The 23584-nt window shown below is 33.0% G+C and overlaps 1 protein-coding gene across 4 annotated transcripts in view; it reads left to right on the top strand.

Moving 5' to 3' along the window:
• Positions 1–23584, top strand: part of Diaph2 (diaphanous related formin 2) — an 812745-nt gene that overhangs the window by 206903 nt on the left and 582258 nt on the right. For all 4 annotated transcript variants that reach the window (XM_070040099.1, XM_070040098.1, XM_070040100.1 and 1 more), the window contains 6 exons: positions 2828–2964; positions 5544–5652; positions 11398–11508; positions 16726–16844; positions 19557–19673; positions 22238–22356. In XM_070040099.1, the coding sequence (XP_069896200.1) occupies positions 2828–2964; positions 5544–5652; positions 11398–11508; positions 16726–16844; positions 19557–19673; positions 22238–22356 (712 nt within the window). The remainder of the gene's footprint in view (positions 1–2827; positions 2965–5543; positions 5653–11397; positions 11509–16725; positions 16845–19556; positions 19674–22237; positions 22357–23584) is intronic.

Raw genomic sequence — 23584 nt, 5'->3', positions numbered from 1 at the left:
TCTGGGCCTGGGTGCTGTCCTTGAGCTCTTCAGCTCAAGGCAACTGCTCTACTACTTGAACCACAGCACCACTTCTGGTTTTCTGGTGGTTAATTGGAGATAAGAGTCTCATGGACTTTTTTGACTCGGATGGCTTTGAATGCAGTCTTCAGATTTCAGCCTCCTGAGTAGCTAGGTTTACTGGCATGAGCCACTGGCAACCATTTTGCAATTATATTTAATAATTTGCAAACAGTCTTTGTTAGGAATATGTAATTACACATAAGTATGCATATGTTCTATGATCTTCAAGGAATATTGCATTGTGTCAAATATGATTGCTGGTGGACATGAGTCTCCTTCATAGAATATACTCTTAGTGGTGTTTCTGGTAATGTCTTATAAAAAGGCTCCTACCAGTTCTGTATATAATTTCTTTATTTCTGTGTTCTTTAATCTGGCTACAAAGTATGTGATATCTAACAAGAAGCGCTAACTGAACATTGCTTCTGGAGAGTTGATGATAGATTTCTTTTTGCATTTGAGAACCATGATAATATATTGGAAAGGGAACAAAGCACTAGAGATCAGGAGATATGGTTTATATATTGCCACTAATAAGTTGAAATAGCGTTTGGAAAATGAATTAACCTATGGCTGATCATGCTCCCCATCTGCAAATTAAGATTAGTTACAAATTCCTACTGACTGCCCTTGTCAACTGTCAAAGACTTACAATCAGAATAGTCACCCCAGGAAGTTTTAGTAGTAGTAAGCCTTTCTAAGAAATCCTATTCCTACAGGATATACCTTGATACGTCAGCACATTTTTCCTATTTTGTAATGGTTTGGCAGTTTTGAAGAACATGATATTTTGATGTCGATTATCCTAACCTAAGGTTAGATTTTACGCTGTATTTATGTCTTTCACATAGGTGCTTAGAACATGAATAAACAGTTCTTTTAAAAGTATAAGCACGTGAGACAATTGGCATAACTATTAAAATTAAAAATATACAATATATTAACATTGTGTAGGAATAAATATTGTATTGCAATAAATTCTTCTTTTTAACTGAAAAAACTTTATTTTTCAAATTTGGATAAGACCACTACAGAAACAGATTGCAGAAGAGAATTACAATAGGACACTGAATTTTATGAATTGTATTAAGTGAAATAAGCCAGATACAGAAAAACCAGAGGTTGCATTTCAATAAATTCTTAAAATCTTTTTTTTTTTTTTTTTTTTGGGTCCGGTTGTGGGGCCTGAACTCTGGGCCTGGGCGCTGTCCCTCAGCTCTTCAGCTCAAGGCTAGCGCTCTACCACTTGAGCCACAGCGCCACTTCCGGCTTTTTTCTTTTTGCTTATGTGGTGCTGAGGAATTGAACCCAGGGCCTCCGGCATGCAATGCAAAGCACTCTACCACTGAGCCACCTTCCCAGCCCTAAATTCTTAAAATCTTAAAGCATTGAATTATCTTGGTCCTTTAGGGTTTAGCATATTCTGAAAACTCTTTTCCCCTGTGCTTGTACTAGTATGACCATGAAACCAATCCATTGTTTCTTAATATCTATTGACATAATTTTACTCATATTTGGATTGATGCTTTTCCAATTTATTTCTTATATCTTTAGTTTTATAGTATTTCCCTACATGCTAGAAATTATTAAACAATTAAAAATTAAGAGAATTAAATGTTTTCAATCTCATTTAATTGATTTGACCTATAAGTTTAAGAGCATTAGGTATATTTTGCCCTACCACAAGTTCTTTTGTAAGTTAAATTATTATAATTAGCATTCGTATGTTTAGTACTTAGCTAAAATTTACTTTAAAGTGGCAACTGTAATCTGATGAAATGTTAGACTTTACCATTTGACTAAAATGAAAGAAAAATAGTTATGAGAAACTGAGAAGTGTTTTGTGTGATAAAAATGAAACTAAACACTGTCTTCCTGGTATAACAAATCTCAAAGATATATCTATTAGACCTTTGTGCATTTGCATACACCTATGTAGGGTTTAGCTTAAAACCTATGTGAAAATGGTGTCTCCTTTGCTTAATTGTGGTTCTTAAAAACCAGGTTGTATTTCTTTGCTATTAAAGTGTTTGTGGTTATTTGATATAGGAGTATAACTGTAAGAAGGTATGGGAAAATCCATACCAAGGTTTACTGCTTTTGTAAGTGGCTCATAATATAAAATAGAGATTTTATATTTTAACCAAAAATTTGTGCTTACCTTCATTGTACTGGGCAATTTAACCAGACATTCTAGACTTTTTCAGGGATACCAAGTAACATATGAATAATTTTACAATCATATTATTTTGTGGCCAATATTCCTTTGTTGAAATAATACTGGCTGGGAAGGTGGCTCAGTGGTAGACTGCTTGCTTGCATGCATGAGGCCCTGGGTTCGATTCCCCAGCACCACATAAGCAAAAAGAAAAAAGCCGGAAGTTGCACTGTGGCTCAAGTGGTAGAGCGCTAGCCTTGAGCTGAAGAGCTGAGGGACAGCGCCCAGAGTTCAGACCCCACGACCGGACCCTCCCCTCCCCCCCCAAAAAAATACTGATCCTATATTTTTCCTGAAATTTTTATGTACTTCTTAGTGCAGGCTACTGGAGGTCATACATGATCACAGCACAAGATGCAGTCATTTCAAATAAAGAAACAAAGATGTAATTTCATTTGAAAACCGTTTATATAGTTAGGTAGAAGTTTACTTTGGAAGCATTTGCTTTTGAAAAAAAGTGACTTAAGTCACTTTTTTTAAACATGGAAGATATGTTTTATAGCCATCTTAATTTTGAATGGAAGTTCTTTCTTTCTTTTTCTTTAGTTTGGATTGCAAAGAATTCTGGGAGATGAAAGGAGCCTTTTCCTATTGGCAAGAGCAATTGACCCCAAACAACCCAACATGATGACTGAAATAGTAAAATTACTCTCTGCTATTTGTATTGTTGGAGAAGACAACATGTAAGTATTATTGTATTTTACTTACTATACTTAAAATGATACTTGAGAAATTAAGTCTTATGTTTTTACATGGAAAATATATTAGATGTAGGAAAGTTTGGGTTAATATTTTATATTGTGTGTCTATATTCTGTTGATAGTATGAAAAGTAGGTTTAGAAAGAATCCTAAAAGGAAATTCTTCAAAGATGAATTAAAAATTGATAAATATACACCCATCCTCCCCCACTGTATGTCATGTTTTTTGACTCACTGAATTCACTGTTTGCTTTTATACTATTAACTTCTGAAAGTTATTTTTTTCACTCACTTATGTTCACTAAATTTTGTACAAATTATTTGCAAAATGAAATAACTTAAACTGTTAAAAAGAACCCAAGGTTGTTGATAGTGTTTTGTGTGTGTGTGTATGCGTGTGGCAATTAATTGCATGGTAATAATACTGACTCTGAAGTGAAAGTTAAAAGTTCATGTCATTAATGAGTCTAGTTTTAAGAAGCCATGGCTTCTTAAATATATTCTAAAGACAAAATATTTCTTGGGAAAACATAGTGTGATAATGATACTTTCCATGTGAATCAAAATAGAGCTGAGCATAGTATTTTTGTTTGGTTTTTGTTTTTTGATTTTGGTTTTTGGTGCGTAAACTGAGGGCTTGGGTGTTTTCTTGACTTCTTTTGCTCAAGACTAGGACTCTGCCACTTTCAGCCACAGGTTCATTTCTTGTTTTCTGGATGTTAATTGGAGATCAAAGTCTCATGGACTTTCATGCCTGGGTTGTCTTTGAACCAAGATTTTCAGATCTCAGCCTCATGAGTAGCTAGGATTTACAGGCTTCAGCCAGTAGCACCTGGCAAGATGTATGCTCTAATATGTTGACTTTCTTAAAACCTTTTGAATAAATGAGATGCTGCTTTGTGCTAGCTACCATGCTTAGAGATCAAAAACACATATGTTAAAAAAGTATGCTATGTATAAATTTAACTCTTTTCTCAATGATACCAAATGACATACCAATAGCAAAAGTAGTTTCCTAATGCTATATATAAAAATCAGTTTGTATGTCAATATTTTAGTAAATATTTTCACTTCTTAATCCATAAATTATACACTAACCTCATACAATTTTTGATTTAATTATAATTTTAGATATCATTTGCTACTAATAGAATACTACATAGAATTTAAGTTGATCTTAGCATTGTATGGAGATACCAGTACTTTTGCTTAGATGAATTGGTTTCTTACATACAATTTTTTTTAACTTGATAGTGGACCTATTCCTGAGATTTTTGCTCAAGGCTAGTGTTCTATCATTTTGAGCCACAGCATACTTTGGGTTTTCTGGTGGTTAATTTGAGATTAGAGTCTCATGGACTTTCGTGCCTGAGCTGGCTTCAAATCAGATCTTAGCCCCCTGAATTGCTAGGATTACAGGCATTAGCCACAGTGCACTGCTTATGCTGATGCTTTTAATTGCTAGGAACTTTTCTTTTTAAAATGTCACTCTATTTACACTTGAATAAATGGTTTAATTTAATTTTCTTTTGCAGTACTGGTACTTGAACTTAGGACCTGTACTTTTTTTGCTCATGGCTGGCACTCTATGACTTGAGCCATGCCTTCAGTTCCAGCTTTTTAAAAATTTATTAGAGATAATGAGTTTCTTGGATTGGTCTGTCTGGGCAAGCTCAAATGACAATCCTCAGATATCTGCTTACTGAGTAGCCACGTATGTGATCCACAAGCATTATTTTTAAAAGTTCACACAGAAGCTATTTTCCCAATTAATTTTTTATGCTCTAAAATTATTTAAAAACCATCAGTATTTGACTTGTAAAAGTATATTGGCAAAAGAACAATCTATATATTGTAATACTATTTCACTTAGAAGGAATGCTTAATATAATGAGTTGTACATTATTGTACCTACAATAATAGTGTCATGTATACACAAAAATCAAGTATGTGAGATCATGTATACATTACTTTGGTTGATTTTTGCCATTTCCCAAATATGTATGGTTCAAAATATGTGTTATATATTATAAATACATACATTAACTTTTCTTTTAAAAAGTACAAAAGAACTAAAGATTTTTTATTATTCATAAGTCTTTTTATTGTGAAAATACTGTACAGAGGTGTTACAATTACATGAGCAAGGTAATGAGTACATTTCTTATCAAGCATTGTTGCCTATTTCTTTGTTTCCCCTTTCCATCCCCCCCAAAGTTGTAAAGTTCGTTTTTCAACATAGCATCTTGTACATTTCATTGTTGCAATGGGTCCACCTCTATTCCTATGTAAACAATTTGTTTTTTCCCTTCCCCTCCCCAAATTATGCTAACATCAAATACAGTGAAAACAGGGGTCGTACCATTGGGGAGGGGCATACAAAGCTATATAAGCTGTAAACACTGGAATCAAATAGGTAAGTGTACGTGGAATAATATATGTGCAAAACGTGTAAGAAATATTTGTCATTTCTGTTTTTTGTTTTCTGTTCTCTCTCTCTCTCTCTGTCTCTCTATCTCTCTCTATATTTCGCTGTCTCTCTCTCTCTCTCTTGCTCTACAGCCTAGACAAACTTTTAGGGGCTATTACGGCAGCAGCAGAAAGAAATAACAGGGAACGATTTTCACTAATTGTGGAAGGATTAGAAAGTCATGAGGCCTTGCAGTTACAGGTGAGTTCCTCTTGTTTTAAATTGCTTTTAGTTATATTTAGAGTACTTATTTTGTATGACACCAACTGCATTTTAGCTGGTATTTAAATAGAATGCAATGTAAAAGTAAAATACTTTGTGATGCTATACATTTTGTTTGTGGGAATAAAAATTTGTTTAAAATTAGGAAAACTACTTCTGAATTATAAATATGGCACTTATGATTATCATTGATATCATAATTTAGTGATTAATATAATAAAATGTGGAAATAGAGGCTTCAGTAATACTCTTGGCCAAAAAACAATAATTGAATCAATGTCACATTGTTGCAAGTGTTACAGAAAACTTAGGGTTTTGGTAGAAATTTTAGAAAATTAAACACATCTCTCTGTGCCATTCAGACAGCAGCTGAAGGTGTTACTTACCAAAGTGGGAGGATTGAATTGCAACCCGTATGTCAGAGTCCATGTACTAGTCCTTTGTAGACACAACCTAACCTAAATGCCTTTTGTAGACATAACCTAAATGGCAAAACAGGTTGACTATTCTTAGGTGGATTCTGGTAATGACACAGCTGACTTTGTTATTGATTAGTGAGAACTTATTTTTATTGCCCATATTTATAATATGAGGGCTTGTATAAAATGTTTTATTTTGCATATAGCATTTAATTTCTCAAAATCTTTTATAAATGTTGGCTCTATTTTGTTTCTGAGATGAATAAACTGAGGGAGATAAATTTCTTGTGGAAAGGTAACACGCCTTGTGAAAGCTAGAATTGTATGCCAGTTTGGTCTCGGATAGTAATTGTTTTTTTGTTTTTTGTTTTTTTCATCAGTGTCTATGCCATTTAATGCACCATGAAAAATGGTCTTTGTGATGTTTTTTAAGCTCTTGCTTTGCCATTTAACAGAGAATATATTTCCACATTAATTTTATGAAGTTATATTATACTGTTTATTATATTATTTATCTTTTGTGAAACAATCACACTTGATTTTCTTTTCCTTTTTCTTTTTTTTTTTACTGGATTAAAAAGCATCTATACTCTTTTCCCCCAGAGTTTGAAATTTATCAGATAAATGAACTGGCTTATCTAAATAGAATCTGTAGTGTAATAAAAATATAATACTTCTTGAAATATTTAAAGATTTTTCTGTATCAGTTCTTTTACTTCAATTATGAGTAAAATTTTGATATACTTTTATGTGTCCTTTTTATATCAAATATGATTTTTTAAATTGAGATAGCTTCCAATTTTCCTTTTCCTTCTTGTCATAAAATTTCATCTTAATAAAATTTCCTACCTCTAGTGAAAGATTGAAATCTGTCTCTTTTTTAGGTGCCTTTTTGAAATTTTGTTGTTATTCTTATGATTGGACTTAACTAAATTTCCTTGACTTTAAGCATATGTATTTATTGGTACTTTGCTTGCACCATTTGTATTATGGAAAATAGTAATTAATTATATTCAACTTTTTACATTCCTTATTCAATTCACCACACTTGAGCTATGAATATTTATATATTTAAGAAATGTTTTTAATATAATTTTTGTTATTAAGGTGTTGTACAGAGAGATTATCATTTCTTAAATCAGTTAATGAGTACAGTTCTTTTTGTGAACAATGTCACCTCTTTGTATGCTTTCTCTATACCATTTAAAAATTAATTTTTAATAATAATTCTATGAGTTACGTATTATCCTCTGCAGTTTACTGATCAAGGAATTGAGTTTCTGGGAGATGACACCTACTTACAAACACACAGCTGTTAAGGAAGTAGAACTATGATTTGACTTAGGTTTTTGAGCTGCCAACTTTGATATATTGTGTTACTTATCCTTTAAAATGATACCTCTACCATACAGTAGTTTAACTCCAAGAGATGTGTCTAATCTGACATTTGCTAGACTTCAGGAAGCTGTACACAATGAAATGAGAAAATAGTAATTGTTTAACAAATAACATATGGAAGAATTATAAACATCTTGCTAAGTATTAAGGAAATTGTTGAATACTGATTATAGATGCAAACATATGCAAGCTACAGTTTGAAATTCCTTACTTGAATGAGCTACAAATATTAGTACTTTGTTATATACAGAGCTTAGTGCTCTCATAAGAATTGTGAAGTGGGCTTTTTATTAGGAGTATTTAATGTCAATGAAAAAATAATTCTCTAAAAGTTCAAAAATATATTCAGAATGCAGAAAAGAAAAACAAAAGTTTAAATCTGTTCTTTAAAAAATATAATTAGTGCTGTTTTTTAACAAAATTACTTTTCTATTTTGGTAATATCCTGAGACTTCTCAAAATGTTATTACAGTCTCAGGAAGTAATTCTGTTAAAATACAGGACTAATTATCTTTTTAAATAACAACTATATACTTCCCCTATTTGTAGAGTTGTTTTCCTAACTCACCTTTGAAGGGAAATTTGGTATGTAGGATAGGATTTTCATTATTTTTCAGTCTTTTAAAGGAATACATAAGAAATTACAGGTGTTTAGGTGCTGTCTTCATTAACATCTTCATATCAGGAGCTTTTTCTATCTCGTGTAATGTACTACCTTCTTTCCCCACTTCTTGCCAGCCTTTCATCCCTTTTCATTTTGTACTGAATGTGGCCAAAAGAATAATCTATACTTGTTTCTACTCTTTCCAAATTACCATTCCAAACTCAGCACTCTCACTATATTTTTAAAGGTTTATAATGATTCTCTAATTTCAACATCCAGTGACTTCTTTCAAATCTTGTCGCTATGGACCACCAACCTCCTTGAAAGTTTTACTTCCCCTGCCTTTCCAGATAGCATGCTCTGTTGCTCTTTGATTGCCTCTAACTCTTCTTTCTCTGTTTCCTTAATGAGCTTCTCCCCTTCTGTTCTTGATCTTCTCAGTAATTCTTTCCCTATTTTCTCTTGTCCTCCTCTGTATTTACCCACATGCCCATGTACATATATATGTATATTATGGTCATATATATATATATATATATTTGTCTTCTCTATTCAGTTGCTTCTCTACCTTAAATATGCATGCACCTTCTATTAACTGTAAAGACATAGAATTTTATCCCATAGTTCTTGTTATATTCAAATGATTACATATGTTCTAAGAATCACAAATGTGTTTTAAAATGATTTATTTATTTATATTGGTGCTGCTCCTGGGGTTTGAAGCCAGGGCTGGGGTGCTGTCCCTCAGCCTCTTTTGCTCAAGGCTAGTGCTGTATTACTTCAACTACATCACTATTTTCAGCTTCTATTGAATAGTTTATTGCAGAGTCTCATGGTGCTGGCAAAATTGGCTAAACACCTGTAGAAAACTAAAGCTAGATCTGTATATATCACCCTGGACCAGATGAATTTTTTTTACTTTTCTGAGTGTTAAAATTTTTTTGTTGGGTCAATATATAAGACTTCTGGAATGTGCCAAAATTTTTCAATATTTGCAGTAGAACCATATAGATTTTCTATTTTCGTCTTTGTTTTCCTGGAGTTTGAGTTCAGGTGGTAGGCTGATGTCCTAATACTTCAACCATGCCTACAGCCCTACCTTTTGCTGGCTAACTTGCAATGTCTAGTCGGCTTTACTGCCTGGTTCAGTAACAGACTATAATCTGTGGATCTCAGCTTCCTGAATAGCAAGGATTACAGGTGTGAGGCACCTATACCAAGGAAAATGTGTAGTACTAGTGTTTGAACCCACTCAAAGAAAAGCCTTGACCTCAATCCCTGACCTTTACTATTTTTATTGTCTCCTAATTGAAGTACTTTTTTTTGTTTGTTTGTCATGGGGCTTGAACTATGGATCTGGGCACTGTCCCTCAGCTCTTCAGCTCAAGGCAAGTGCTCTACCACTTGAGCCACAGCACCACTTTGGGTTTTCTGGTGATTTATATTGGAGATAAGAGTCTCATGTACCTTCCTGCCCAGGCTGGCTTGGAACCATGATTCTTAGATCTCAACCTCCTCAGTAGCTAGGATTACAAGCATGAGCCACAGGTGTCTGGCTCAAAGTAATTTTATTTGTTAAAAGATACAGTGATAGGACTTGCCTCTTTTGGAAATGTTCTACTTTTAGGGTATTAATACAAGCCATAAACTACAATTGCTTTTTGCAAAAACAATGCTAGTAGATGACAACTTTTGTCTTTGTTAATTTTGGAATGGGCTTTTACATTTGGCTTATTTGGTCATATCATATTTATAGCATTAGTTATTCAAGCAAATGCAGTAATGTAGAATGGTGTATGGATATTACTATTTCACCCATTGCAACTGTAGAGATTTACATAATTCCTTTATTTTGTTTATGTTATTAATTATATTTGCTTTTCTGTTAATGTGGTATCAAGGAATCAAACCCAGGGCATCATGCAGGATAGGCAAGCAACCACTAAGTCACGTTCTTAGCCACATTTTATTTTTATTTTCTGGTGGTACTAGGGTTTTAATTCAGTGTCTGGTGTTTGCTAGGCAGTTCCTCTACTACTTGAAGTATGCCTCAATCCCAGTTTTGCTATAGATTTAAATAGAATCTTAGGAATATTTTGCCAGTATTGCTTATAACATTAGTAGAGAACAAAATTATATATGAACAGTATAGTCTAATTTCTAGGACTGGTTAGATGTCAAAATAAAACAAACATTGACTAAATATTTGCCAAATACTTGCCATTATCTTATACAATTTTTCCCTTTAAAAAAAGTAATATTTGGCTTTTGAATCTTGATGTCAGATAGTTGGGCAAATCTTTCCTCAACAGCTTTAGGTATAAGATATTGTTACAAAAATAAAAAATGTTATACCTTTTAGTAATTTTATATTTTGAAAATCTTAGTACTAGATCTGGAAAATTCTAGCCAAGCTGTATCTGAAACGTTTTTCTTTTGTTAATATGTTTTTTTCCCATACTATTTGTTTTTATATGCCTTCTATTTATACTTAACACCTTTCCTACATTTGACATTTTTTGGGATTCTCCTTTCAGGCAAGTTTTTCAACACTTTTCTAGTCATTGCATACTTTTAATATAATGATCAATTTAAGTGTGCAGTTTCTCAAATTGACTATTAGTTACCTTAGATTTGAGCAGCATTTTCAACAAATGCTGTTCAGAAGTAATATATTGAATACTTGGGAATTACTATTCTATAGATTCTCTTCTGATTTACAGCTCAAGCAAATGACACCCCTTTTATAATAGGGACCTCAAAATCAAAGCTTTGTATACTTTATTATACAATATACATTAGTATTAGTCTCAAAACACCTTCTAGTTGCCTTAATAGGCTTGAGTTAGTTTTTTCCCATGATTACATTATTTCTAATTACATAATTTAATGTTTTATGTATTCATTTAAATCCATCCTGTTAAGAGGATGGGAACAGTATGAATCAGTGTATTAGTATATTATTATTTTTCCCTGTTTAATATTAGGGTACTAGTATACATTATCCGAGTTAGTTTGGAAAGTTATTTGTAAATATATGGAATTGAGGGCAAGTACACTCTTAGAACAGTTGGATATGACAGTCATATTTCTTGATGTTTTCAAAATGGTTCCTTATGCTCACATTTGGAACTCCAGGTTTCACATAGGGAGTATAATACCTTATATTGTTCAGCAAAGCATAACATACTTGATCATCCATCACATCTTCTGTTTGAATATATTATGAGTGCTTTACCTACATACTTCCTTAAGTGTTTATTTAAACATATTTTTTTTACAAAATGTACTTTCTTATTGCAGGTGGCATGCATGCAGTTGATAAATGCCCTTGTCACTTCTCCATATGATCTTGATTTTCGAATACATTTAAGGAATGAATTCCTTCGTTCAGGCCTCAAGACAATATTACCAGTAAGTGCAATGTAAACATGTTATACTGATGAACTAATAATTTTCTCTTTGGATAGATGTACCTCTTGAAGCAGAGTATATACATGGTTCTTTATGCTATTTTCCTTTGTAAAACATTAGACATTTTAGTATTGTTTTCTTTCCTCCTCCTCCTCCTCCTCCTCCTCCTCCTCCTCCTCCTCCTCCTCCTCCTCCTCCTCCTCCTTCCTTCCTTCCTTCCTCCCTCCCTCCCTCCCTCCCTCCCTCCCTCCCTCCTTCCCTCCCTCCCTTCCTTCCTTCCTTCCTTCTTCCCTCTCCTCCTGTCTTCTCTTCCTCCCCATAACCCCTCTCCCTCCCCTTCCCATTTCCTCCCCCTTACCCCTCCCTAGTCCTTCCTCCTTCTTCCTCCTCCTTCCCAATCTTCCTTTGTCCTCTTTATCTTTTTCATCTTTGTTTTCATCTTTTCCTCCTGGTTCTGGGGCTTGAACTCAGTGCCTGTGCATTGTCCCTGAACTTTTTCTTGCCTTAAGGTTGGCCCTGTACCATTTGTGCCACATCTGTACTTTTGGCTTTTCCATGGATAGAGACAAAAGTGTCATGGGCTATTCTTGCCCCAGCTGATAAAAATTATTATCATCAGATCTCAGCCTCCTGATTAACTAGGACTACAAACATGAGGCTTCAATACCTGGCATTTTCTAACTTTAAAATATTGCAATATTTTTACTGCAGTGACTGTGATGGTTAATAGTGATGATTCAGAATCCAGCTAATAATGTACCCCAAAATCATGTGGGATTTTATGTCGTAAGTCGAAAGAGAAGTTATTATCTTTTAATTTTTGCATATTGGAAAACATAAAAGACTAGTCTTTTTGGTTTCAATATTTGTATTAAAATGTTTTGCTTTCTATTTTGATAACTTAGATTCATTCCATTTATTTTCCACATAGGCATGCATAGCATGTTCTAGCCACATTGCTTAAGAGTAGTTCTCTCACTGGAGTGTTTTAGGAACTTTTCTAATGAGAAGTAGTATTATTTTCAAACTTAAATTTAATGTGATATTTTTTCTAATTATTATAGTGCTAAAATAGTTTTAGAATAATTTATGGTCTCTATCTGAGATAAATGAGTACCCCTTTTCTGTAAATAGAACTGTGGTTCTATTTTTTATTTATTAAATACATTAACTGAAGAATCACTTTCTTTAAAATTATAACATTATTAAAGAGAAAAGTGAAATATTATTAAACTGTTCACTGTGTTAAAAATAAGGAAGGGAAAATAAAGGGCAAAGGAAAACAAGAACAAAAACATTAGATATATCAAAATAGGGAAGTTTGCTGGTAAAGAGTTTATGTGTATTATATATCTGTTTCTGATAGTCTTTTTATTCTTGAACTCAGTGCTTTTTTGTTTAAGTCTAGCAGTCTACCTCCTGACCTGTAGACTCACTTCCAGCTTTTTGGTTGTTTATTGGAGAAAAGACTCTCACAGAGCTTCCTGCCCGAGCTGGCTTGGAATGGCGATTCTCAGACCTTAACTTCCTGAGTGTTTAGGATTACAGGCCTGAGCCACCAGCACCAGGCTTTAATTGGACACTCTCTTAAATGAAGTTCTTCATTATAAGTTGAATGATTTGGTACACTCAAAGAAGGTTTATAACGAAGTATATAAGATTGAGCCATCCTGGTTTGAGATATTTCTGTGATAGCCATCTTTACTACTTTTTGAATTCTTGACTTTATCAACTTTATTGGTTGGAGTGAATCAAAGCAACAGTTTATGTAATTATTATAGATATTCTGCGTACAGTTAACACAGTGAAATATAAGTGAATGTGTCAATTATAGCATATGTAATATATTCTTTTTTAAAATAATCACTATCTTCTCCTGTAAAGTCTATGGCCTTAGATAGCTAGAGATAATCTTATGATCTTGATTCTAGTTTGATTTTTACTTGCCTTCTCATTGTTTTTTTTGTGCCTACTGTGCTGGGTTTGCTTTGGGGACAGTAATATCTTTGGGTGTTTGCTGGCTGCAGGAACTCCTTCTCTACACGGTGTATTTTGCCTTAGTTGTGGCTATTACTCTTTTGCCTTTCATTTCCCTGTCAGGTGATAAGTGAACATTCAGACTTGTAATGCTGAATGAGTAGCAAAAAAGTATTCTCACTTTATTTTAGTTCCTTTCTTTTCAAAACAGATACAACATTATAGCGCTTATCCTTACCTTTGCACTTTTGTGGTAATGTATTAATGTTTGCTGTGCTCAGGGATCTCATGTTATCCATTTGGTTAAACTAACAGCTAAGATTTTGCAATAGTGCATCTATGTTATAATTTCCCCTTGGCCGTTTGTTCTACATAAAGCTTCTTGTCACACTATGTGCTTTTTGCCATATGTATTCTTCATTGTTACTTCCAATTATACTTTTCGTTAACTATCACATTATTTCAACATTTCTACTTCTCATAATCTCAGGTCCCAGTGATCCTCAGCAAGGTAGCAAGCATCCTATTTAAGCTCCTTAAGTTTTAGAGTAGAACCAAGGTATCCTATATATCACCTACTATCTCATTAGCTTCCTATCTAAAAGTGGTACTACAGGGCCAGCCTTGAGTGAAGGATCCAAGTGAGAGCACAAATGCCTGGATTCAACTCCCCATATTGACATACACACAAAAGTTAAGAGCTAATTAACTATCAAATTAAGTATTTAGTTAACATAACGTAGTAAGAAATGGTGTATATAGACAAGGGGCAGTTTTGTTTTTTATTAAAGATTGACAGGCCAGTTGCCAGTGACTCACACCTATAATCTTGGCTACTTAGAAGACTAAGGTTTGAGGTTCACAATTCAAAACCCAGTAGGTCAGGAAAGTCCATGAGACTCTTATGCCAAATAAGCACCACCCCCCCAAAAATAAAACAAAACAAAACAAAAACAAACCAACAACAGCAACCAAAAAAGCAAAGCTGAGAGTAGATTTGTGGCTTAAGTTGTAGAGTACTAGCCTTGAGCAAAGAGAAGCTCCAGGACAGTAACCAGGCTCTGAGTACAAGCCCCAGGAGGCACAAAAATTAAAGAAAAAAAAGGAAAAGGAAAAGAAAAGACTGACAAACTTTTATGTATTGAAAACTCAATTTTAATTGCTTGGCTGGTAATCAGTAATATACTGATAATAAGCTTTGATTTTACTGAAGTGAACTATTTAGAAAGTAACTAAAGTGTTTCCAGGATTATGCAGAAAAAGTTTGATGACTGTGTATAATAACTCTAGTTAATAAATAACTGAAACTTATTTAAAGTATTTTACATGGTACGATATTGGATATTTATCATATTAATTGTACCACATAATTTTTAAAAAACATTTCATTAAATCTTTATTTTTATCAAGAATTTATGGCTGTATCTGACACTTGAGTAATGGGAATTTAATAAATTCAGCTAAATATATGTATGTCTATATGCTTATTTACTTATTAATAAAGAACATTTAATATATTTTATATTATTAATACATGTATATCTTTTTATAACATACTGTATAAATTATACATTTAACAGTTGTTTTCACTGATTTCCATTTTTTTGTTAAGTTCCAATGCTGAGTAAATGGAACTGTTTAACATAAATTTCTTTGGAACTGTTTAAAATAAATTTATTAACTTTGCAAACAGTTGAATATGTTTAGATTTTATGACTGTCTCAGAGACTATGTTATGACATGAGAATACAGAAAAGTCTTTAGAATCTAAGATACATTTTTTTTTGTTTTTGTATTTTTTTTTTGTCGGTCGTGGGGCTTGAACTCTGGGCCTGGGCACTGTCCCTCAGCTCTTCAGCTCAAGGTGAGCGCTCTACCACTTGAGCTACAGCACCACTTCCGGTTTTCTGGTGGTTTATTGGAGATAGGAGTCTCACGGTCTCTCCTGCCCGGGCTGGCTTTGAACCGCGATCCTCAGATCTCAGCCTCCTGAATAGCTAGGATTACAGGCGTGAGCCACCAGCGCCCTGCTAAGATACATTTTTGTAAAATTCAGCATATTTGTTTTGTCTGGCCTCTGTAATTTTCTGAATATAGTTCAGAAATCACCTAATATGATCCACTTATGTTAGATAATTGTGCATTTCAATAAATATCTTCATCTCACTTCAAATGGGACAATTAAAACCAAATCAAGTTCTTCTTGAGGATACCAATATGTTTATTATTTATTTTGATGAAACTATATAGAAATATATTAAAAGGTATTTTCATGTGTTTTATAAGCTTTTAGCAAACAAATTTGCTCATGAATACTAGAGAAGGAAGATGGAGAAATTCCTTAGATATGTGTTTGGCTTTAGTAATAGCTTTTAAATCTCTATAATTGCATTCCATTTTGTTTTGTTTACCTAATATGAAGTACATCATGTTTACATATCCTCTTAGAATTCAACTCTGAACATCTTAGTACCTCTTTTGCTATCACCCTTAAGCAACCACAGTTGTGTTTATTCATTTTTATTATGAAAACTGCAGCATAATGGACATAGAGGTCCTCTAGTATGGCATGTTTACAATTATTTTCTGCTATTACTTTGAAAATTATCAGAAATTTGTAATGCATGTGCTAATGATGTATTACAAAAATAAAAATTGAATGCCTCAAGTTGCTATTCTGTCATTACGCTAAGACAAAAAAAAATTGGCATAAAATAGAGCTTGATACTATTTCCTTGCATTTTTTGGTTTAAAAATCACAAAATATTTAATATAAATTTGTACAATCTCTTTCATGCCATACTTGGGACTGCTTTGCTTGAATATATCCTTGTATTTGTTCTTCATTAATATAATTGATTCCTGTGTGTCTTCTATTTATTTTTTTGGACAGAGGCATACATGAATGTTCTAACTGCATGAATTCTTTAGCAATCTTTTATTAGTATGTTAAATCAAAACAAACATTTAATTTGGGCCTTTAGCAATTAGTGTTTCGTTTTCTTGTTGTAGAAGTGATTGTTATTTTTTAATGTGAATAATCTATCTGGGGCAATAAAGTGGAAACAATGAGGTTCTTTTATTTTGAAGTAACAAAATTTAGCTACATCCAAATGCCTAGGTAAATATTTGAAATTGTTCCTGTGGGTATAAATTAATAATTGCTTTCTGTTCCTTATTATCAAAATATGCTGTTGTTAAACTGTTATTCCTCTGCTAAATTTTCTACTTATATATTAGGATCTCAAAGAAAAAGAAAATGATGAGCTTGATATTCAATTAAGAGTGTTTGATGAGAATAAAGAAGATGACATAACTGAACTATCACACCGTCTCAATGACATTCGAGCTGAAATGGAATATCCTTTGATAAACTATAAAAATAACTTGTGTAAACAGTATTTGTGGGTGATTTTGTGGACCATTATTAGAATTCTTATAGGCTATCTCATACCCATTTATTTGCTTTGGACCCTCACTGTGAGATTATGACTGACTATGATTCATGTTAAGGAATCATCAGGCCATCCTGTTGATCTGCATAGATTATACTAAGATCAGTACAGTGGCTTGTTGTATTATACGTAACTTCTGCCCAATGTTCTCCAATAGACAGGAGCCTAAACCAGTGCACATTATATAAAAAAATATGAGGAAATGTTCACTGATTTCACATGTGACATGGCTGATACACATTTTCAGTTTATGTTATTCAGTAGAAGTCAATGTTCCATTGCATATAAGATATTTGTGTTTCTTAAAAATAGAAAAAATATTTTAGCTACTATAGTATCTGATTATATCAAGGCATGTTATGGAAGTAACTGAGGCAATACAGCTAACTCGTAGTTTTCTTCGGGTAATGATGTGATGTTAAATAATCTAAAATCTTAGAGGTGTTGGTCATATCATGGCTGCCCATTTGTTTCACACTCATTTATATACCTATCTTATTGATTATAGTACATGGGAAAACATTCCAAACCAAAGTCACCTTTGAGCTCCACTTTTTTATATTGATACGTTCTTTTCCTTTATCTTCAAGCCTTCGAAGAAAGCTGAAGTAATATTCCTTTACATGAAACTCCCATAGTACCTTATTTTTTCTATTTTATTTACTCCTCTGCCCCTCTGAGATTGTGGGCAGAAACATTATATTTCATCTTTTCGTCTCCAGTGCTCCTACTGAATTCCTACATGCCAGTATTTGATAAGTGTGTATGCAATGAACAACACTGACATTATTATAAGGAATAATTTGTAGTAATTTCTTACCCAAGATTTGTGACACTGGTCTACATTGGCTTCTCTAATAGTAAATATTTTCATATCAATAATAAATGTGTTTATTTTTATAGATATCTCTTAAATTTGACTTTGTATCCATCCTCTACATTTCAAGAGACCTTATGATAGTTTAACTCTACATTCCTACATGGTATCTAAGTAGTAATTCAATCTATATTTAATTCTACATCAGAAAAAAATGTTGTTTTTAGAATGCTGGATTACATTTTTTTTTTTACTTTTATTTTACATTGGTTTTACAAGTCCACAGTTTTGTAATAAAAATGAATCCATTTTTGAAATTATTTTCTCATATACAAAAAGTATCTACTCATCTACTATATTTTTTCTTTTTATTTGAAAATTTCTGAAAAACTTATTAATAGGATGCAAATTCAAGCACATAGCAACAAGTTTAAATTACCAGTGCTATAATTTATACACACATCAAAACATCGTAATGGACACTATGTCAATATCTACCTATCTGTCTGTGCATCTATTCTAGTGAACACGTGTCCTTTCTAAAAAGTAAAAATCATACTAATATTTTTCAGACTCTTTTCATAAACATAAGACAGCATATATGTAGCACCATTCACCAGTCTTGATCTACATACCTGAGATTTGTTATCTTGTGCTAAAAGTCATGATATAATGCTTCTAGTTATCAATACTTCTAACAAATGAGAAAATTGGGATACAAAAAAATGGACCACAATGTTCCCAGATGCTCAGATGACAAAGAACAGACATGGGTTCAAATCTAGGGACTCAGGCCCTCTCCTACTATGAATACTCTAAACAGTCATATCATAGTAAAGAAGAAGAGCCATCAAACATTAAACAAGAAAATGAGTTAAATTATCACTAAAATAACAATTTAGTGAAATATAACAAATATAAGTTTTAAAGCCATTTTTGCTTCTTTCTAGGCATTAGAGTTTCATCCATTTTTCTTTCTTTGTTTTATGCCAGGGACGAGGGGGGAACCAATGCAACAGCGATATACACAAGACTTTGTTGGAAATGATCTGTACAACTTGGAGAAGGGTTGGGGGAGGGAGTAGGAGAAAATTGAGGGAACGGGTAACAAGATTGACAAGAAATGTACTCATTACCTTACTTATGTAACTGAAACCCCTCTGTATATCACCTTGACAATTAAAAAAAATTGTTCCACCTTTAAAAGTAATCTACTATTTTTTATATTCTAAGAAAAGTATGTTTCAATCTCTCTTGTGTTTAGCCTTCATCTTTTATTATGTAATAAAACACAAATGAAGTCAACTAATAATTTCAGATTAGTATTTCATTTTGACAAACTAAAACTAGTTTTGTGGGTTTTAGTAGTTAAGAAGTTGTTCATTTTCTCCTCATTTGGAAGGGAAAAAAGAACAGTAGTGTCTTGAATAAATAATTAACCTGTCTATGAAAACCACAGTGAGATTAACAACATACTATTTTTATAAATGGCATTGCTATTCCAGTGGTACCAACTAGAATGTAGACTTCACAAAACAATGAAGGAAAGATCATTTAAGATTTTGGAAGTCAAATGATCTTGAAAATGATCTTTACATTTGCTTCTCTAATTAAAATATTTTAATAATTACATAGTATTTTCTTTAGATAAATTTTTAAATGCTTATTGTGCATGGAGCTGAAGGTTTGGAAACAGTAATGGAAGCAAAATTATAAGTCTATATTTTGAGAAATTAAGCTGCTTTTTTTTAATGCAACATTCATCAAAGTCTAGTTGTTTTCCTTTACTTATTTTCTACTGATATGAATGAAGTATACCATCTTCTGTATAATATGTTGAAAGACACTGCTGCTGAAACTTATTTTTTATCCATTCTACAACATTTTTTGCTGATCAGAAATGATTATTATATCAGGTAAGAGGCAGTTCTGGAACTAGTATACTTACAATTGAACTAAATTGTACTAAAGGAAAATTAACAATTCAGTGTTACCTGGATAATATATTCATACATAGAATATATGTACTTTCATAGCTTTCTGTAACATTACAATAATTTATTTTTAATTGGGGTATTCAATCCAGAAGACTATCAGTAACAGATAATGGTAACGCACAGTACATTGAAGATTATAGAACATTTTCTATCTTACAAATCTTAATAAGCAGTGTGTTTCCATTATTTTTTTATTTAATAAAAATGTCATCTTAGTCTCTAAGAAAATAATGTTTCACTTAAATGTAAGTTTTCAACATAAATAAGTTTAATGATAGCCTGTAGAGTTTAAAGTTATAGAATCTATTAATGAGATATAGATCTGAAAACTGGAATGTTATGAAAAATTTCTTAGTGATTAAAATTATCTATAAGCTAATGACCATGGTGTTATATTTAACTGTTCTTCTTATGCTAATTTGCATGAAATTCTGACAAGCTAGGTTTTCTGATTTCTCCAAACCTGTTTGATTGAAGGGAAGTGTAATGAAGATGACAACTCTCAAAACAATATAGAGCATTATTATAGTTCAGGCCAGTACAAGAATCTGATGGATATCCTATTACAGAGACACAGAAGATGGCTAAAATATTAAGTTATATGTTGTTTACGTGCAGGAAAGATAATGGTAAAAATGATTTTGGCTTTCTAAATTATACACTTAACAATGCCCGAGGAGTACTCACTTACCCTGGGGGCACCATTTGTATGAAACTCCCCTGTTGCACAGTAAGTATGAAGAAAAGAGCTGTTACTCACAAATGGCCTCCTTTTAATCCTAAGAGCATCCCTGTGAAGTAAAAGTGTGACACACAATTTTATTTTATTTGTGGATGGTTCACCGTGCTTCAGGGAGAATGGTTTCATTTTCCTTATTCACCCAAACAATCACCAACTTTACTATAAGGATCCTATTAATTACCTTAAATCTGATGGTGACTTAAAAAAGTCCGCAATGCCTAGTCTGTCTTGCTTTTTGACTCTTAATCCTAAGGCCAACCCTATGACTAAAGACATAGAAGAACTATTACAATATGTTTGCTTCATTTTCACACTTTTAGCAGGTTGACAAGCTATATTTAATGGGCATTTAGATCATGATTTTTATACAGTAGTGGTTTTTTTTTCCTTCCTTCCTTCCTCCCTTCCTTCCTTCCTTCCTTCCTTCCTTCCTTCCTTCCTTCCTTCCTTCCTTCCTTCCTTCCTTCTTTCCTTCCTTCCTTCCTTCCTTCCTTCCTTCCTTCTTCCCTCCCTCCCTCCCTCCCTCCCTCCCTCCCTCCCTCCCTCCCTCCCTCTCTCTCTCTCTCTCTCTCTCGCGCGCTCTCTCTCTCTCTTTCTTTCTTTCTTTCTTTCTTTCTTTCTTTCTTTCTTTCTTTCTTTCTTTCTTTCTTTCTTTCTTTCTTTCTTTCTTTCTTTCTTTCTTTCTTTCTTTCTTTCCTTTTTTTGTTCAGCTGTAGGACTTGAACTCTGGGACTGGGCACTGTCCCTGAGCTCTTCAACTCAAGGCGAGCACTCTACCACTTGACCTACAGTGCCACTTCTGGTTTGCTGGTGGTTAATTGGAAATAAGATTCTTATGGACTTACCTGCCCAGGCTGGCTTTGAACCATGATCCTCAGATCTCAGCCTCCAGAGTAGCTAGGATTACAGGTTTGAGCCAATGGTGCTTGGCAATGAGACTCTTATCTCCAATTAATGACTAGATAACTGTACTGTAGCCTGGATACAGTAGTATTATTTTTTTACTAAATTTTCCCTGTTGAGTTTATTAGTGCATGCCAGATACTATATCTTCCTCAGAGTTTAATGCAAAAAGTGGCTTAAAAAACAAGCCAGTTTTGCAATATGTGAGTGGTATTTTTTGAGGCCAGAATTACCTTGATACATTTCAGAACTAAGAGATACTTTAAAATCTTTCACACTTAAAACAGTATGCCACTATAGTGATGCATATTAAGTATCTATGCTTTTATAAAATGGATTTTTTGAAAATAAATGTTGCATAGATGTTTGGAGTGATCTGTAACTTAAATACATCAGTGCAGTTTTGTAAGCTGTATAGCCATCATCAGCATACATGGTGCAGTAAATTCAAGACATTGCTTGCCAAGCGACTTATTACTTATTGAAATTGAGAACTTTTGGATGTGTAGAACATTTTTATATTCATGGATACAGAACTGAGGAATCATTTATTTTCATCAAATTTATGAACAATAAGTGGATGGATAAGGTTCATAGAAATCTTTGAACACAAGCATGAATCCCTGCAAAGTAGAACATTATAGCACTACATATTTACATCTATTTCAGGGCAATGAATTTGGCAACATATGGTCCAGACTAACCTTGGAGAGAGTTGTTTTTTGTTTTGTATTACCAGAAAAAAAAAAGCTTAGATTTTTGGCTATACTGAGTCCTTCCTAAGAGACTTATTTTGTATAGGTTCAAAAAGCATTCACAAATGTTTTCTGTTTTTCAGGCCCCAGTATTATAAAATAATTGAGGAGTGTGTTTCACAGATTGTACTGCACTGCAGTGGTATGGACCCAGACTTCAAGTATAGGCAAAGATTAGACGTTGATTTCACTCATCTGATAGGTATGGAAGGAATACTATCCTTATGGTCAGTTGTGTTTTATACCCTCTATATAGTAGGCACTTTCTTAAAAGGTACACATCTCAGTAAATTTCTGTTGCTTACTTGTGCATCATTGTATTTATTTGTACTCAATTGCTATTAATTTTTATCAGTGGTTTATTGTTAAAAACATGTGAACCCTCTTTTTGTACATCATTGCACTTCAACATTTACACAAGTACACGCATCTATAATTATATACTGAACCTGATCATGTTATACAACCTGTCATCAACCACTAAATCAGTGGGAAAAAATACAGTGCCAAACCAAAATGCTATTAATTTTTAATAATGAGCCTGAGAGTTCTGTGATCAGACATATTAGCCTGCTTGATAAGCTTCAACACTACTGAGGTTAATTTAAACTCAGATCCATACAAAATTTTAATATTATAGATGAGTGTTACACTTTTAATATCCTTATGCTGAAATCGTTTAATTCATGTTTTTTTTTATATGTTTTTGTTGTAAAAATACTATACAGAGGGGCTACAGTTACATGAGCTAGGTAATGAGTACATTTCCTATCAAGCATTGTTACCTCCTTTGTTTTTCCCCTCCTACCTCCACAACAACAACACCCCCCCCCACCTTCTAAATTGTAAAGTTTGTTTTCAGCATATTGTCTTGTGCATCTCATTGTTACAATGGGTCAGCCTGGCATCTATGATATTTTTGTAGTGTTACTGTATGTACAGTAGGATCTCATTGGTAGTATAGCTATATTATTACTTCTCAAGATTGAAAAAAGAAATACAGTTTTATTTCAGCAAATTAGAAGAGTTTTCAAGACTATCAAGTAGATCAGTCTGTATTTCAGAGATGGTACAGCTAGGGAAGAATTTGAGGTGATCTTATTCTTTCACTATGATTGCTGAGGAAATGTCCTTATATCATCACTAGTAGTTATCTAGAATAATGTTCAGTAGGTTGAAAAACTTAAGTAGGATTGGGAAATATGTGTGCTACATGGCTTTGTATAGTAAAGTGGTTTTATTTATAGCTAATCAAAATAATCATTACTAAGGTTCAAACATTCACAAATGTCTTTAAAGAAGGAAAGGAACAGCTATTGGATGCCAATTACATATTATTTTTCACTGCATTGCACAGGGTAGGCTTGCCATAATATTCAATACTTTATGTATTTTTGTATATCTCTGTTTATATTCATCAATGGAGTGTC

The sequence above is a fragment of the Dipodomys merriami genome, unplaced genomic scaffold (genome assembly GCF_024711535.1).
Source record: "Dipodomys merriami isolate MVZ:Mamm:240054 unplaced genomic scaffold, mDipMer1.0.p SCAF_3, whole genome shotgun sequence".
Classification (NCBI taxonomy): Eukaryota; Metazoa; Chordata; class Mammalia; order Rodentia; family Heteromyidae; genus Dipodomys; species Dipodomys merriami.
The sequence above is the reverse complement of the archived record's forward strand: the minus strand, read 5'-3'. Positions and strand labels throughout refer to the sequence as shown.